Source organism: Drosophila elegans, unplaced genomic scaffold, assembly GCF_018152505.1.
Source record: "Drosophila elegans isolate 14027-0461.03 unplaced genomic scaffold, ASM1815250v1 contig_476, whole genome shotgun sequence".
Classification (NCBI taxonomy): Eukaryota; Metazoa; Arthropoda; class Insecta; order Diptera; family Drosophilidae; genus Drosophila; species Drosophila elegans.
The window spans coordinates 11,978,477-11,993,000 of NW_024545863.1; the positions used below are offsets into that span (position 1 = coordinate 11,978,477).

At 39.4% G+C, this 14,524-nt stretch overlaps 1 protein-coding gene across 18 annotated transcripts in view; it reads right to left on the minus strand.

The window, feature by feature from the left end:
• The window catches only part of LOC108137444 (TLD domain-containing protein 2), an 83,893-nt gene that overhangs the window by 37,352 nt on the left and 32,017 nt on the right, over window positions 1-14,524 (minus strand). For 11 of the 18 annotated variants that reach the window (XM_017259112.2, XM_017259111.2, XM_017259108.2 and 8 more), the window contains exons 3-4: window positions 10,006-10,385; window positions 8,649-9,172 (exon numbers count right to left, since the gene is read on the minus strand). The exons of 3 other annotated variants lie outside the window; for them this stretch is intronic. In XM_017259112.2, coding sequence (XP_017114601.1) covers window positions 8,649-9,172; window positions 10,006-10,266 — 785 coding nt within the window. In that variant the 5' untranslated portion in view covers window positions 10,267-10,385. Of the gene's footprint in view, window positions 1-465; window positions 529-8,648; window positions 9,173-10,005; window positions 10,386-14,524 lie in introns of those variants that run through there. 4 more of the 18 variants (XM_017259129.2, XM_017259128.2, XM_017259125.2 and 1 more) reach the window with 3 other exon arrangements.

The following is a 14,524-nucleotide window of genomic DNA, read 5'->3' on the forward strand; positions in this document are numbered from 1 at the left end:
CGTGTTGGCTTTTGCTTAACATTGACCCACAACGCCAAAAAGGCGAAGCTCAAAAAGCAAACAAAGGGGAATTGGGATGGAAGCATGGGGATTAGGAGTACGTGCTCAAGATCATGTGTGGAGTGCTTGATTGTAATGGTCATTTGGTTTAAGCTCACCGGAAGTTAGGCACAAGCTTGAAATAAACATCGTAAGGCAAGAAGGTAAAAACGTTTTTCTAGATTTTATGATACAGGAGGAAGTTTATTAAAAGTTACCTTCACTTTTCTAAGAATACAAAACATAATTATGACCTCAGCATGTGGCCAACAAACTCGGCTGACAAAAACGTTTGGGATCTAATCGAAAGTACTTAATAATCATCATAAAGATACGAATTTAGAGAATGTTACCAGGCAATTCTGATTGGCCAAATCGACCCAAAAAAAAATGGTTCAAATGTATAAAGAACATAAACAAACTTACCAATAATATTGTGATGTAATTATAACGTTCTGCATTTTAGATTCACAACTCATAGAATGTTTATGTACTTCGTTCATTACTTTTCTTAAACTAAACAGAGACAATATAAGTCCTAAATTAAATGCAATTTCCCTGACGTCTTTACACACACCCAAGGGCAACAATAATTAAGAGAAATTGATGAATGTTTAGGAAAAAGTTTGGATAACGATTAACTGGTCGATCAATCATAGCCGTACCAGTTGACAGATGAGTGAGAGAAAAACGAAAAAAACGAAAAATACGAAAAATCGAAATGTAGCTAAAACAAGCAAAAGATAAATTCACTTGACACTGTTGACTTTTAATGATTCAATTTGGCTGTCAGGGCTGTAGGTTGTGGAAAATATTGATGACAAAATTAATTAGCTCGTCGTCGAGCAGGGAAATACAAATAAAATTCACCCAAAGTCAGCCCTTATCAGCCAAAGACGGCTGAATACAAACAAACCCAACTGACAACAGACAACTGAAACTGCAGCAGTTGTCTAATACTGTCACGTGTTGTTGTTCGGTCACCTGTTTTATTCCGTCTTTGATTTGATATAACTCTGTTTCGCCAGTCCGCCCTGGGCCCGACTTTTGATAATCATATTTAAATACCCCCCCAGATCTTAGCCTTCGTCCCACCTCATAATTAGAACTATATGCCGCATCGTTATCTCTGTTTGCCTTGGCTTTCTGCTGCTCTGGAAAAATAAAGCGAAGGAACTGGTGTTTGTATTTGCTCGTCCGTTGCTACCAACTTAACGACGAAGAAAAAAGGTTAATTGGATTTTTGGACACATTTTTGCTGCTGTCTGTGCTATTTTTTGCACAAAAATGTGTCACATTCGAGGGCACGTAAGCACGTGACGATTGCGTAATGGAAATAATTTTGACTCAGACAAGTTCTAGCTTAACTCGGGGGGAAAATATGAGATAGCATTGTTGAATAAAAATGTTCTTTCAAATGATCAAGCTCAATTAATTTCTTAATCATCTGAAGCTGTTTATTCCTCCGAAAACATTTAATGAGTGGGATCGTCTGCTATGATCTCCACTATCCACTACAAACATTTCGAACTCGAGAGATATATTTGTCTTTCAAGTGACTATCTCAGCCACAGCACCCCAATGATTATTCATGAACCCCGGACAAGGTGACACTCATTCAATCTGCACTTGAAATTAATCCTCCTCCGCACAGTCAACAGAAAACACAAATTTGGGTTAAGGTTGGCCTTCACCCGCGGCCAGGAAAAAAAAAAACATAAAAAAAGAAAGTCAACGACGGAGCTTCTGCCATCGGAGCCATCTCGTTTGCGGGTATTTGAATATAAAAAGTATTTTGTTAATATTTAAATTAGCTGGCGGCGTTCTTAGTCATGCGCAGACGAGGAAATAATCGTCGCACATTTATATTGCACGCCAACATTTTTTTTTGGACTGGCCTTAATTGAAACAATTAATTGCATTTTATATTACTTTTGTAATGCCTGGCGGGTGTGAGCACGACTGATTGTGGTCAGTTGCCTTTAATTTCTCGGCGCCAGCGGTGTCGTAAATGAAAACATCAGCAACTCGTTTCATACTTTTTCCAGCGTTCATACTTTTTTTTATTCAACCTGATTGGTGCGGTGCCCACATAAAATCTAGTTTGGATGTGTCGTGTTTGCCAGGTGTTTAGCATTCAGCCTATAATTTTTGTGTCCAATCTGTGAGAATTGTCAGCCTGCCTTCATTAGCGGCTTATTGAGTGGATTTCGACAACACCTGGCCAAAATCTTCGGGAGCCGAACGGACGAGCCCCTTGATAGACAAATTAAAAAAAAAACAGAACTTTAACACCGCGAAACGTTTGTATTTTTCCCTCTGACTGACTTAACTGACCTTCACTTTTGTAAATTCCATAAGCAAAACAAAAAATAAAAACAATCCCAAACAAAGAAAGGCAAAGGCGAAATTTCAATAAACCAGTTTGTCCAAAATTCAAAATATTTACACAAACTGACGCGGCAGCAACAGCGCCGCAAAACTGTTATCTTTCATTTAAATTGAAACTTGCTTTACGTAAATTAAGATAAGAACCGCCTTATCATTGGAAAAAAAAAAAAAAAACGAGCAGCCAATAAACAAAGCATTGAACAAAGCGAGAATCTAATTGAACCGAATGCAAAACTCGATTTCGAATCGAACCAATTTTCTTCAATGAACAAATACGAACGAAATTGAACGAGATCGATGGGAATGAGTTCTCGCAATGATTTCCACTTGAATCATTGTCGCACATCCCTTTTTGAGAGTCGAAGAAATTGCATTTAATTGGTTTTAAAGAGTTTCGTTAAATGTAATGAACATTTAATGGCAAAATGCCGTAATAAATATGTAAGCAATTTGCAATGTAAATAAATTATGAATTATAATTAACTCAACACACTCTCGCTAAAGCACTGAGCCACTGACAATCACAATCCAGTTTAACACTTTGCCACTTTGCATTTGCATAAAATTGCGATTTTTCGGATGCGATCCAGCCGCGGAATCGAGGGAGAGATCGCTTCAAATGTCTCGCTACGCGTCAGTTCCATTTCCAACTGACAGACCCAGATCCAGAGTACAAATTATCCCATGGGCCTCTGACTGACTGAGTCTGTCATTGTTAATGGCATGGGATGTTATCATTCTGGATACGCTGGTGATGGTGTGCTGGTACTGGTGCTAGTGCTGGTGCTCCGCTGCCCTCTTGTTCCGACATTAATGTATATTTATCAAGTCAGCAGTCAGCACTCAGCACTCAGCCGAGCGCAATAAAAGGCCTCTACCGCTGTGGACTTTGTGCACACACGCACGTAATCATTCGGACCCAAGCGATCCCCAGATCCCCACTTAATTCCATTCATTGTGGAACCCAAGTTGGTCAGATCGGAATATACATATGTGGATATATTTGACATATAAGCTAAGCAAAGAATGAAAGAATAAACTATCTCTATAGATCTCAATTAAATCCCTTTAATTCATTACGAATAAAACCCTAGGTGTGTCAGATCTCAAAACATTTGTATAGCTGAATATTACCCCTTTTATTTATATAGGGATAAGGGTATATTTTAATCCAAGATAAAAGCTAAGCCAAACATGACATGATTTAGTAAGGCCCAGTATACCATTTCTAAGGTGTGCAAAATATCGCAATCTAATTTCTATTCCGGGTGAAATTTCAGTGGCAACCTATTTGAAAATATCGTTAACTTAAGTTGTCAGATGAATTTTTCGTTAATAGGTTACGTCTTCAACAATTGTTATCATATGGTTTATTTTCTAAGACATTTGCACAACTCATTTAAAGCGCGCGTTAAGTAAATAGTCGAGTAAACAAAACGTGAGAAGGTAATTTCGTTTTACAAAAGCAAATATAGATATATATCTAGAATATGCCATATGCTTGGAACTAGGATATACATATAAAATAGTCATTACCGTTGTTTGATGGGTGTTCTTATGATGATTTCATGTCTTCTCAATCATAAAATCCTCAATTGGATTGTAAACATTCCATTTTAATTACCATAGCTAGCCAATTTGCATAAAGATCTAGTACACGAGCGGTTCTTTTCTGATCAATCATCGCATTAGAATTGATCATTACTGGAAAGCCACCTGACAACGTCAAGCTGTCTGCATCCTCATTCGAATTTAAATGTATTACCTAGTCGCACTATTAATTACCCTTAAGAATTTCTCAAGCCTTCAGTTGGCTAATTAACTTAGAAATGTTCATCGATGAGTATTGAAGCAAATGAACCCATAGGATTACATCAACGTAAACTTGTTTGGCGAACTTGGAATTTGATATATTAGAGGGGCTACAAGCCAAACAGCACAAATTGTAAACAAACGACATGGGGAAATGTCAAAATCGATTTTGGACTAACGACACACACATTTCTACCTCAATATAGAATATATATGACTGGGGGCGGGGGCGGGGACGGGGGCGCTGACAGGTCTAAAAATGAAATACGACTTAATTCGCCTTATATTGGGTGGCCATAAAGAGATAGATGTTGATACCAAAATGTCAGGCCAGTCGAACCCGAATGAGGTCTTATGGAAGTCTTTGGTCAGTCCCGTAACACAGGCCCCATAAATCGTACGATTATAAACAATATAATAAAGTATACATACATTCAAGCAATTGCGTTCGCCAAGTACCTGTCACAAAATCTTGTTACCTTATTTCGATCGTTTTTTGTTTTTTGTTATTGTTTTTGTTTTTCTTTTATTGTTATTGTTTTCTGTATTTACTTTTGTTTGTGTTTTAAACTATTATTTCGACGGCATCGAAGGGGGCGTTACGAGTTAAGGAGGGGCGGTGAAATGAAGTGAACATTGTACTGAATTTCCTAAAGATTTCCCATGCTCGTGTGCTAATTTGATAAGCTAAAGTGGGTTCCAGCTCGGAAGAAATAGTACAACTCGAGAATGGTGTTTGCTTTTTCCAATATGATATTGAGACATTTTCAAGTGTGCAACTGACGGTTGCCGACTGCCAATGAAAGTTTGATCTACGTACTCCTACTCCGCAGAGTAATGAGTCACTCAAACTGGTTGAACCCAATATCTGCAGTGCTTTTCTACCGGAATGAATCACTATCAAACACAAGACAATTGGTAACGAAAGTCTTTACTTTAATGCTAGACTCATTCAGTGAGTCAGAGAAATAAAGTTAGCATGCCACAAAAAGAAGTTTGAGTTCGTACAACTTTGGTTTATGTATTTTGAATTAATGGACTGTAGCTTGTCAGTATTTATAATTATATACATGTTTTTATAAAGTGTTGTTAAGTTATTATTATTTTTTGGTAATAAAAAATATAAAACCCATTTAAATTCAATAAACCTGACTGAAGTGTGACAAACTAATTGCTTTTAAAGGGGTTGAGTTCATTTTTTTGTTGTTGACTAAACTATCACTCACACGTAGTAGCTACTAAAAAAAAACAAACCGCTATTATTGAAAATCAGTAAATAAAATGCAACTATCACTTAGGCTTTATGTTTTTAGTGTCATTATTATGCAGTCGATTTGATTTTATTGCACTGTTCTCATGAATATCCGCAAGTGTTTAGGCCACACATTTTACGTCAAGAGTACCTGATGAGTTAAGGCATTTGCAAACAGTTGCACACAAGCATATAAGCTGATCAAATATTGGCCAAAGTTGATGTGATATTGAACTAACTACTGGGTGGGCATAATCCAGACATTGACTTGGAATCACCAAGTCTAGGTCTAAGCATCTTGTGGGCTGTTGTTGGGCTAACCGATTGAGTGAGTGACTGACTGACTGAAGGAATTCGTACTTGAGTCAACATCACACTGAAACAGAAGCTAAATTGGAATCACAAAGCTAAAGTGGGGAGACACAAAGCCTCCAAGCTGAATAAATATTCACGTGAGACGAAATTCTGCCTTGTGACTGGAGGCGCTGTTCGGATTCGTTTGGACCAGGCCTCAATTAACAATTTCAAGTGGCAACAAGCTTGCGGGCACTTAGCTCGTTTTTTTCATTAAATGCTCGATGGGACAAAAATCCACAAAAGTACCAAGAGCACACAAGTCAATCGATTGGCATGATTGGATACATTTGGGTAACAAAGCTTATCTTCTTTGGTATTGCTTACAAAAGGTTTCAAGCTTTTAATGGTGATTAAAATGACCAAAATCGTGGATTCATATCAAACTGGTCTTGAAATCTTATCCTGTACCTGCTTTCTATTACCCCTGCATAGAATTACCAATTCTTAATTAGTTTGAATTTGTAAGCCTGTCAATATATAAACTATATAACAATCAGTTCCATATCGCGTGTAATAAAAACGTGCTGCCATGGCAGTTAAAAAAATCGCGCTACTTCGGTGTTTGTAGGAACAGAGGCAAACCATATAGCAAATACGGCCAATTGTTGTTATTGCCTTTGCTTACATTCCGTTGGACAATTCGCTATATTTGTGCGCTCCATTAATTCTCTTTACAAGTTTAATTGACATTGGAAATTGTAAAGTGCCGCTTTTTTATTACTGCCAGGCCGCTTATGTAAACCAGAAAAAAAGAGGGCTCTGATAAAAGCAATAACTCTGATCAAGAAATATGTTCCGTAACTAATCTGCATTGTTAGATTTCACACATCTCATTTCGTATGACAAACAGAAATTCGTATTTATGATTTTTTGTGGCTTTTCATATTTTGGTAGGGTCTAGTCCTGACATTTTTTGCTCATCAATGCTTTGCACACAAAAGGTTTGTTGTTTACAGGGCCTTTCGGGCAATAATTTTCATTGTTTCTCGTTTTTAATTAAAGAAAAGAAAATGAAACAACAAAACAATCACAAATAATCAAAAATAATTAAAATGCGAAACAAGACAAAAACACAAAGGTCTCAAATCGAAATCGAGATGTGAGCCCAGTGTGACAAGAGAAAGAGAACAAAACAAAACAAAATACTGGGTAATTAAGAGTAAGATATGACGAGAACAAACAAAAAATTGTATTTTTTGAGGAAGCACAAATTATACGAAAAAATATCGATCGGTTACCGATGGGCAATATTTATAAGCCGATACCCATAACTCAAGAGCTGCACGGTCAGATCGTCAGCTGATTACGAGCGCTTTTCGGCTTTCGTCGAGAGATTTCGACTCTAATTGCCGGCCGGGGGCTAAGATCTGTGCGGGCATTAAAAATAATAATTATAGTAAGCATAATAATGAGGCTTATTCCGCCTCGCCTGATAGACAACCGGCTAATGGAGTCGAGGCGCGTCTCGTTCGAAGGCTGAAACAGATCCAAAGCCCCCGTTGGGCGACTGACTCTGAGGCAATGACTTGGCCCGGTCGTCGGGTCGGGGTCAGTGAATGAACCCCTGAGCCCCCAGGCGAAGGTCTCCAAGAGTCTGTCTTTGTATCGATAGGAAGAGCAGGTGTGGTGAACTATTTTGCCTGCCAAAGCAGCAGCCCTCCCACATACTGTGGGTTTAACCACCAAATCACTCTGAGCTGTATGATCTTTTAATCAGAAATTGTTAATTAAATAATACCCATTTTTTAGCTTTAGTTAGCCCGTTTTGAAATCAAAAATTTCCTAGACATGAACAATATGTATTTTCTTAAAAATTCCTCTATTTTGAATTTTGTTAAACAAGATTTCCTTCTTATCTGAATCTAAGATAAACGTTATTTGAGAATTTTATTCATATAACCGTGATATATATGCTGTATGAGTCTTGTATTTGTATAAATTCAGATAATCGTTACATCAATATTTATTTTTTTTAAGCCCAAATAATAAATTCTTTAGTTCTTTTAAAAATTTAGACCACTTTGGTATTCAAGTTATATAGAAATTAGATTGATTGGACACCTAAATGAATACTCTTTTATGATCTAAACGTATCTTATATGAGTAATAAAGTGCCGTTGGTGATGTCGAAAATATGTTTTAAAAAATTCAGAAATTGTTAATTAAACAATACCCCTTTTTAACTTTAGTTAGCCCGTTTTGAAAATAGCGATCCTAAAAGACTTTCCTGGACACAACCAATATGTAATTTCTTAAAACTTCCCCTATTTTGAATTTTGTTAAATAAGATTTCTTTGAGAACGATCGCATAGGATTGGGTTGGCTTCAAGTGAGAAGCTAAACATTTGGTAATGTATTTATAACCCGGGACGGTGATGAATGACTTTCGGCAAGTGCGTAAATGCTTAATTGGCCAACGAGCGTTTCGGCTGGTAAAAATCCAGCTGCGCGGAGTTTCTCCTCTGAGGAAATGTCTCCCGACGCATCGTATAAATTATCTGGAGCTAAAGCTAAAGTTAAAGCTAAAGCCCAGGGAAACCGGAAACGCTAACCATCCGGGGATGTATCTGAAAGTGTGTGTCTGAGTGTGGGAGTGTTTCATGCCGGCAATTAATCACATGTTCGACGGGTGTTAGTTCAACATTCGCAGCGGGAGGAGATTGGGTGGGTTTTTTGGGGCACAGAGTGTTTGTACCCAAAGGGTACGCAATCGATGCATTTTAGTCACTGGACAAGGCGCTTGTTAAACACGCAGACGGTGTTAGAATCAGAATCAAAAACAGAGATGGGGGCGAACCTGTTCTTGAAATTGTCGGGCACGAATATGTTCCACCAGGAGTGGCGCTTCTCGCGCGGAAAATACTCTCCGTGGCTGGGATCGATGATGTCGTCGTAGTCGTCGTCGTTTCCTTTGCCGTTGCCATTGCCGTTTCCATTGGCATAGCTGCCGGAGGTCTCCGCCAGACTGTCGTTGGTCAGGTCGCTCTGCGACTCGCTGCACATGAGGCTGGAGTCCAGGCTCCGCTGGTTGATGTATTCCATCTTCTTGCGCCGATGCCTGTCCAACTTGGTCTGCAGCGAGCTGCGCCTGCGCCTCTGGCGATCGTTTGTGGGCCCCTCGTACGAGGTGTTCAGCCCCTGGAGCACTGGCCGCGGCGACTGACTGCCGTCCTCGAAGAAGGTCTGTTTGCCCGGCTCGTTGGGCGAACTGGCCCGGATATTCTCCTCCGAGCTGTACACAATCTCGGGGCTGCCGGGTGCGCCGGAGCCATCGGACTTTTCGCTGCGCACGGCCGATTCATACGAGTCTTTGGTGGAGTTCTGCAAGGAGAAGCGGAAATTTTAAGGGTTAGAAGGCAAACAAGCGAATCTCCAAAGAAGTTGTATCGTTTTCCGGAATTCTACAGAAATGTTTTGCAACTTAATTCCAAGCAAAAGTCTTTGTTAATGGGCTTGTAAGTTTGTTTGCATATTATTACTAAAAGGCTTAGTACAAAATGTTTTTTCTTTTACATATTTACTGCCAAAAACGACTTATCATATTTTGTATTATTCTTGTTAAGATAATAGAATGTATACTAAAATATCTTTAAGTCTTCTGAAGCGACAAAAATAGACGTTAGGCCGCACATTTAAAAACTTTTAGTTATCTAATAATATAAAAATTCGGTTCTTAACATATTATTATTATTATTTTTTATTAACCTTTTTTTTTTTAAAAGATAACATTCAAATTCCAAAAAAGCAGAATAAACATTTTAACTTTCATATTATTTTTAAGATGGGCTTTCTAAAAGTAAAATCATTTAACAAATACTTCAAAACTTAAGTCCTCTTTACACTGTCTGATTTCTCATTTGATTAATTTAGAACGTTTTGTTTGTTTAGAACGTTTATTAGTGTTGCAATAAAAAAGAAACGTTCATATGTGACAATGTCAATGTGTTTTATGTGATATTATATTTTTAAAACTTTTATACATATGAATGAAATGTAATAAAAACTCCCTGCTCAGGTGACAATTCAGATTGTTTAAAGAGGAGATATTAATGTCTCAAAAGATTCAAAGACTAGAGGTTTCTTTTAAATTTGAATTGATTGATTTCCGTAGGGCGATCTTAGGCACTAGAAATTAATGTGTGGCTTTGACTTACCTTACTACTATCTCGCCGCAGAAAGGCGACGGCTATGGAGCTGCGGCGCTTCTGGCTCTTGTCCGACTTGCTGGAGAAGAGGCCCAGGGCCAGGGAGCTGCGCCGCGGGGGCTTCTGGGGCGGCAGGGGCGCCGTGGCATTCAGACTGCCCTCCGTATCGTTGGAGTCGCCGTCGTGCTCGTCGATGTTGACCAACGACGGTATGGAGGCGCTGGCCCAGTCCTTCCGCAAGCGGTACTTGCCGCTGTCGATGATGCTCATTGTGGCGATCGGTTCTCGATTCGGATGAGGGCGATTCGCTTCTCGGGCGGATGGGTAATTTGGTGGATTGGTAACTGCTAACTGCTAACTGGTAACTGTTAACTGTTAGCCGTTGGGCGCTGCAAGTACTCCAACCGATTAATTATCGTTGAAAAACACGGGTATGGGCATGGGTTTTTGGCGCTCCAATTACTACCAAGCGTTGCCCTCTCTCTTTCTCTCTTTCGCTGCGGTTGCGAAACTTTTACTTTCAATGAACTCTATTGAACCGACATTAGCGTGGCAATTAGCAGGCCGTTGTCGGTCGAGCGGAACGTTGTCGTCGTTGTTCCGACAACAACAACAACACAACAACAACCACAACCACAATATAACCAGCCTGCACTGGAATTTCTAAGTGCATTTTGCGAACGGGTAGAGTACAAAGTACTATCCAGAATTGGGATTATCATTAGGGGAATGAATTGCACTATCACCCGGTGTCAGAGATTAATTCATTCCGTGTAAACAGCGGCGGCTAGTCAAGTTCGAAATGTAAATATGCTGATAATTACATTTTCAATTAACGAACATTCGATTTGCAGGTGATCTGAACCCCAATAAACCCTAATAAAGTGAATATATCTAATTAAATTGGATATATAAAATGGAATGGTCTATATCTCTTATGATCAGTTAATCCCCAGACATCTAAACAATAATAATGACCCAAAATGACTCTAATCTGTTCAAGCACCCAGAAAAATACACTCAAACATTACAGCCAATGATAGCTACCCGTCCTCTCACTTTTAACCCGCTTGCCTGCCTATTCCGCAATAATGTACGTACGTACTTACATCGTGGAGGTAGCAACAAACAAAAGCGGTTAATAATGCAAATTAACTCAAAAACTTCATGACATCATGGACGAGTAACAATGGGCAACAACCTACGACAACAATACAGCATTGCTTATTACAGAAACCAGCACAAAAATTCAATCATGACGACGACGAACGCTGCGATGTGCTGTTCATGATGATGATGATGATGATGATGAAAATGCCGGCGATGACTGGACTAGAATTGCCGGGATCGAGGGAGCGAAGGGGACTCAAGATATGCCACTTGGGTGTGAAATCGAAAGTGCCTAAAGTTTAGCCCGACTTGCCTTACAACTGCCGCTATCACACGACTCTGGCCCGAACAATGGATGGCAGACGGCAATTTAAGGGGCGTGGGCCCTCGCATATGTTTCTGTAAACTGACAGACTTTACAATTTAACGCCAGATCAAGTCGTGTGAGGCTGTTTGTATTTCCAATTCTCACCCGGCCCAGGCAAATTATAGTTAATGTTTCGAGGGAACCAGGGGGAGTTAATTGAAATGGGTCATTAGAACCCACGCGACAAGTTACGCGACTGGGAATCGTACTTAGTTTGCCTCACAGAAAACTACTGTTCTAATAAATAGGTCATTGTACAAAGTTATTGACAATTTAAAACACAATAAATATTTAACAAAAAAATATATTTAAATTGTAATTTAATTTAATTTAGTAAGAATAATGTTACTGCATATCGTAACACAATGTGACTGGCACATTACATTAAAAGTTTTTTATTTGTAGTTCTAGGATGCAAAATAAAGAAATAAATAAATACATTTAAGAAACAAATGAAGACAATGTACTGTGGAGATTTCAGTTTTGATGCCACAATGAAAGATTTGTAAATAAGGGACAAGCCCTCTTACCTATTCTATTACTAAGCCATTACTAGGCCATAAAGACAATCAAGTGGAGGCATTTGGGAAAGCTACTTCAGGATAATTTCCGAATGATTAGATCACCAAAATGGGGCAGTACTCGACACTAGCTTACATGTGTCCCTGGCGCTATCTCTGGAGGAGATATTGGCAGGCTCTTCGTGGTGTTTGTGCGCAAACACTTGAGTGGGCCGTAAATACGCGCCGCCTTATCGGGCCGAATATATAGGAAGAGAGCAATTTGAATATACGGGCAACTAGAGGCAGCTACAGGGGGGGAAAAAAAACCAACCTTGTCCGCTCGATAAGTGAGCAGAGCAGAGCGGGAACTCAAAACTGACCACAACCGGTCGAGCTCAAGGCGCTTACACTGTAAGTCCAACTCGGCGCGAATCAAGTGCAGGTTCCGCTGGATTGGAATCGATTGGAGTTCACGCTTGCCGGCCTGGCACGTACAAAAGTCACGGGTCTAGGTCTTGGACTTGGACTTGGTCTGGATCGGTGTCTGGCATCTGCGATTCGGATTGGGGCTGGGTCTAGGTCTAGGTCTAGGTCTAGGTCTAGGTCTTGGCTCTTCACACTGACTCCATTGAGCCGCGAAGGTGGGATCCATTCCATAATTTATGGCCCATATTAATAACCCATTGAGGGGTATATTATTGGTTTGGATGTCGCCTGATCAATTGTGCAATGCGCGCATAAATAAATAGATACAAAGACCTGCAGCCAAAGTCCGAATTGAAAGTCTTAGTGTGTCAATGTCATGGCTAGTCAAGCGAATAAACTGGTCGCGGGCTGTCGATCCCTTAATAAATTTAACTTTAACTTATGGGGTAGTAAAAAAAAAAAATATCACAAAATTGTTTGAAGAATATTTTATACGCTCCACGATTTTAATTTCTAAATTATTAATTTTTTAACCTAAATATTTGAAAACCATTTTAATATTGGAACTAAATGGTTTGGAAAAAGTTTGTTTTTTAAAAAAAGATGAAAAACGAGATTATTAAGATGCTCCTTGAGAAATCGCTGTGGAATTTTATTTAATTATTCTGTTATTGCTCTTAAGCCTCGACTTGGAACATAAAAAAGGCAATGTTTCTGGAAAATCGAGTACAATCTGAGTACAACAAAATTTTCCATGCAAATCGCTCAAGAACGGAAAACTACAGCACGTGATAAGCGGGAGTTGGGTCTGATAAGGCCGCAGCCAGACGCACGAGAGCATGGACATGGGCCTATAAATACCTCTTTGGGGGTATCGGATCGGTTCCCCCCACTCAGATGGAAGTGCAGCAGACGGAGTCCATAAAACAGACGATGACGAGGCCAACTGTCAATTGGCTGAGGCTGCAGCTGCAATTTGCAGTGCATGGCAAGGTCCAGTGAAAATGTTGATAAACTTTGATGTGGTCAAGTGTGAAAATTTTCCATAGTCTATGTTTATACGCAGTGGTTAAAAACACAAACGCCGAGAATAGATTATAGCATCACAGGAAGTTTAAAGGGGCAAGGTATTTGCCATACGAGTGCCTTAGAGCGAAACTTTGTACAGCAAGTCGTGTGAGTTAATCTGTCCACAGACATTGATTTATGGCCCACTTGATGGAGCTAATCTTGAGGATTTAGCTTCACGATTGGGAAATCCTAAGAATAATAACCATAATAATATTGGATTGATTGTGGTTAATAAATAAACTAACCAATTCAAAGAATCTGTAAGGTTGGTATTATTACTGGGATTGTAATCTGATCTACAAACAGAAAATGGTTTTTGAGGTTTTTCCTTTTGAAATATTCTTGGATCTCTAACGAATTTAGGAAATCTTAAGGTTTAATCTTTTGTCGAATAGGAAATGGCTAGAATATTAACCTTAATAACAATGCATTTGGATTGGGCTGCAGGCACGTAGAACTGCACTTTCGTTTTCGATAGAAACCAACCGACAGCAAATGTATCTCACAGATACACATGTTGAGCGGTAGGTGCAGAGACACGTTATGAGGCCAAATGAAATGAAATGCGAACAGGCAGATGAGACAACATGCAACTGAAACAGAAACAGAAAAAAAAAACAGAAACAGAAACAAGAGCAACACGATATAAATAAACCACTCAGACGGCGCAACAATGGACACCGAGAGATACAAATGTATCTACACACGACGATTGGCGGATACATCGCGTGTGCATGGCATGTAAACGATATGTCTGACGTTGTGCTGAAGCAATTTGCTACATTAATGCCACAAACATCTCATCGGTGGTGAGAAATGCGGGGTAAACATTTGCCCAGATGAAAGGGAAAACGGCCAGAAAGGAGAACTTTGAACAGGACATATGATTTAACTTTTAATGGGGGCCCGTTCCGGTCCCCTACTTAAATTCGAAATCTGCCTAAGCAGCTGGCAATTTGCTTAAAAGCTGGCTTTCCTATCTCCGCCGACAAACCGGTTGAGCAAATAACTTGCTAATAATCGTCTTAAATTCATAAATTTCGATTTCATG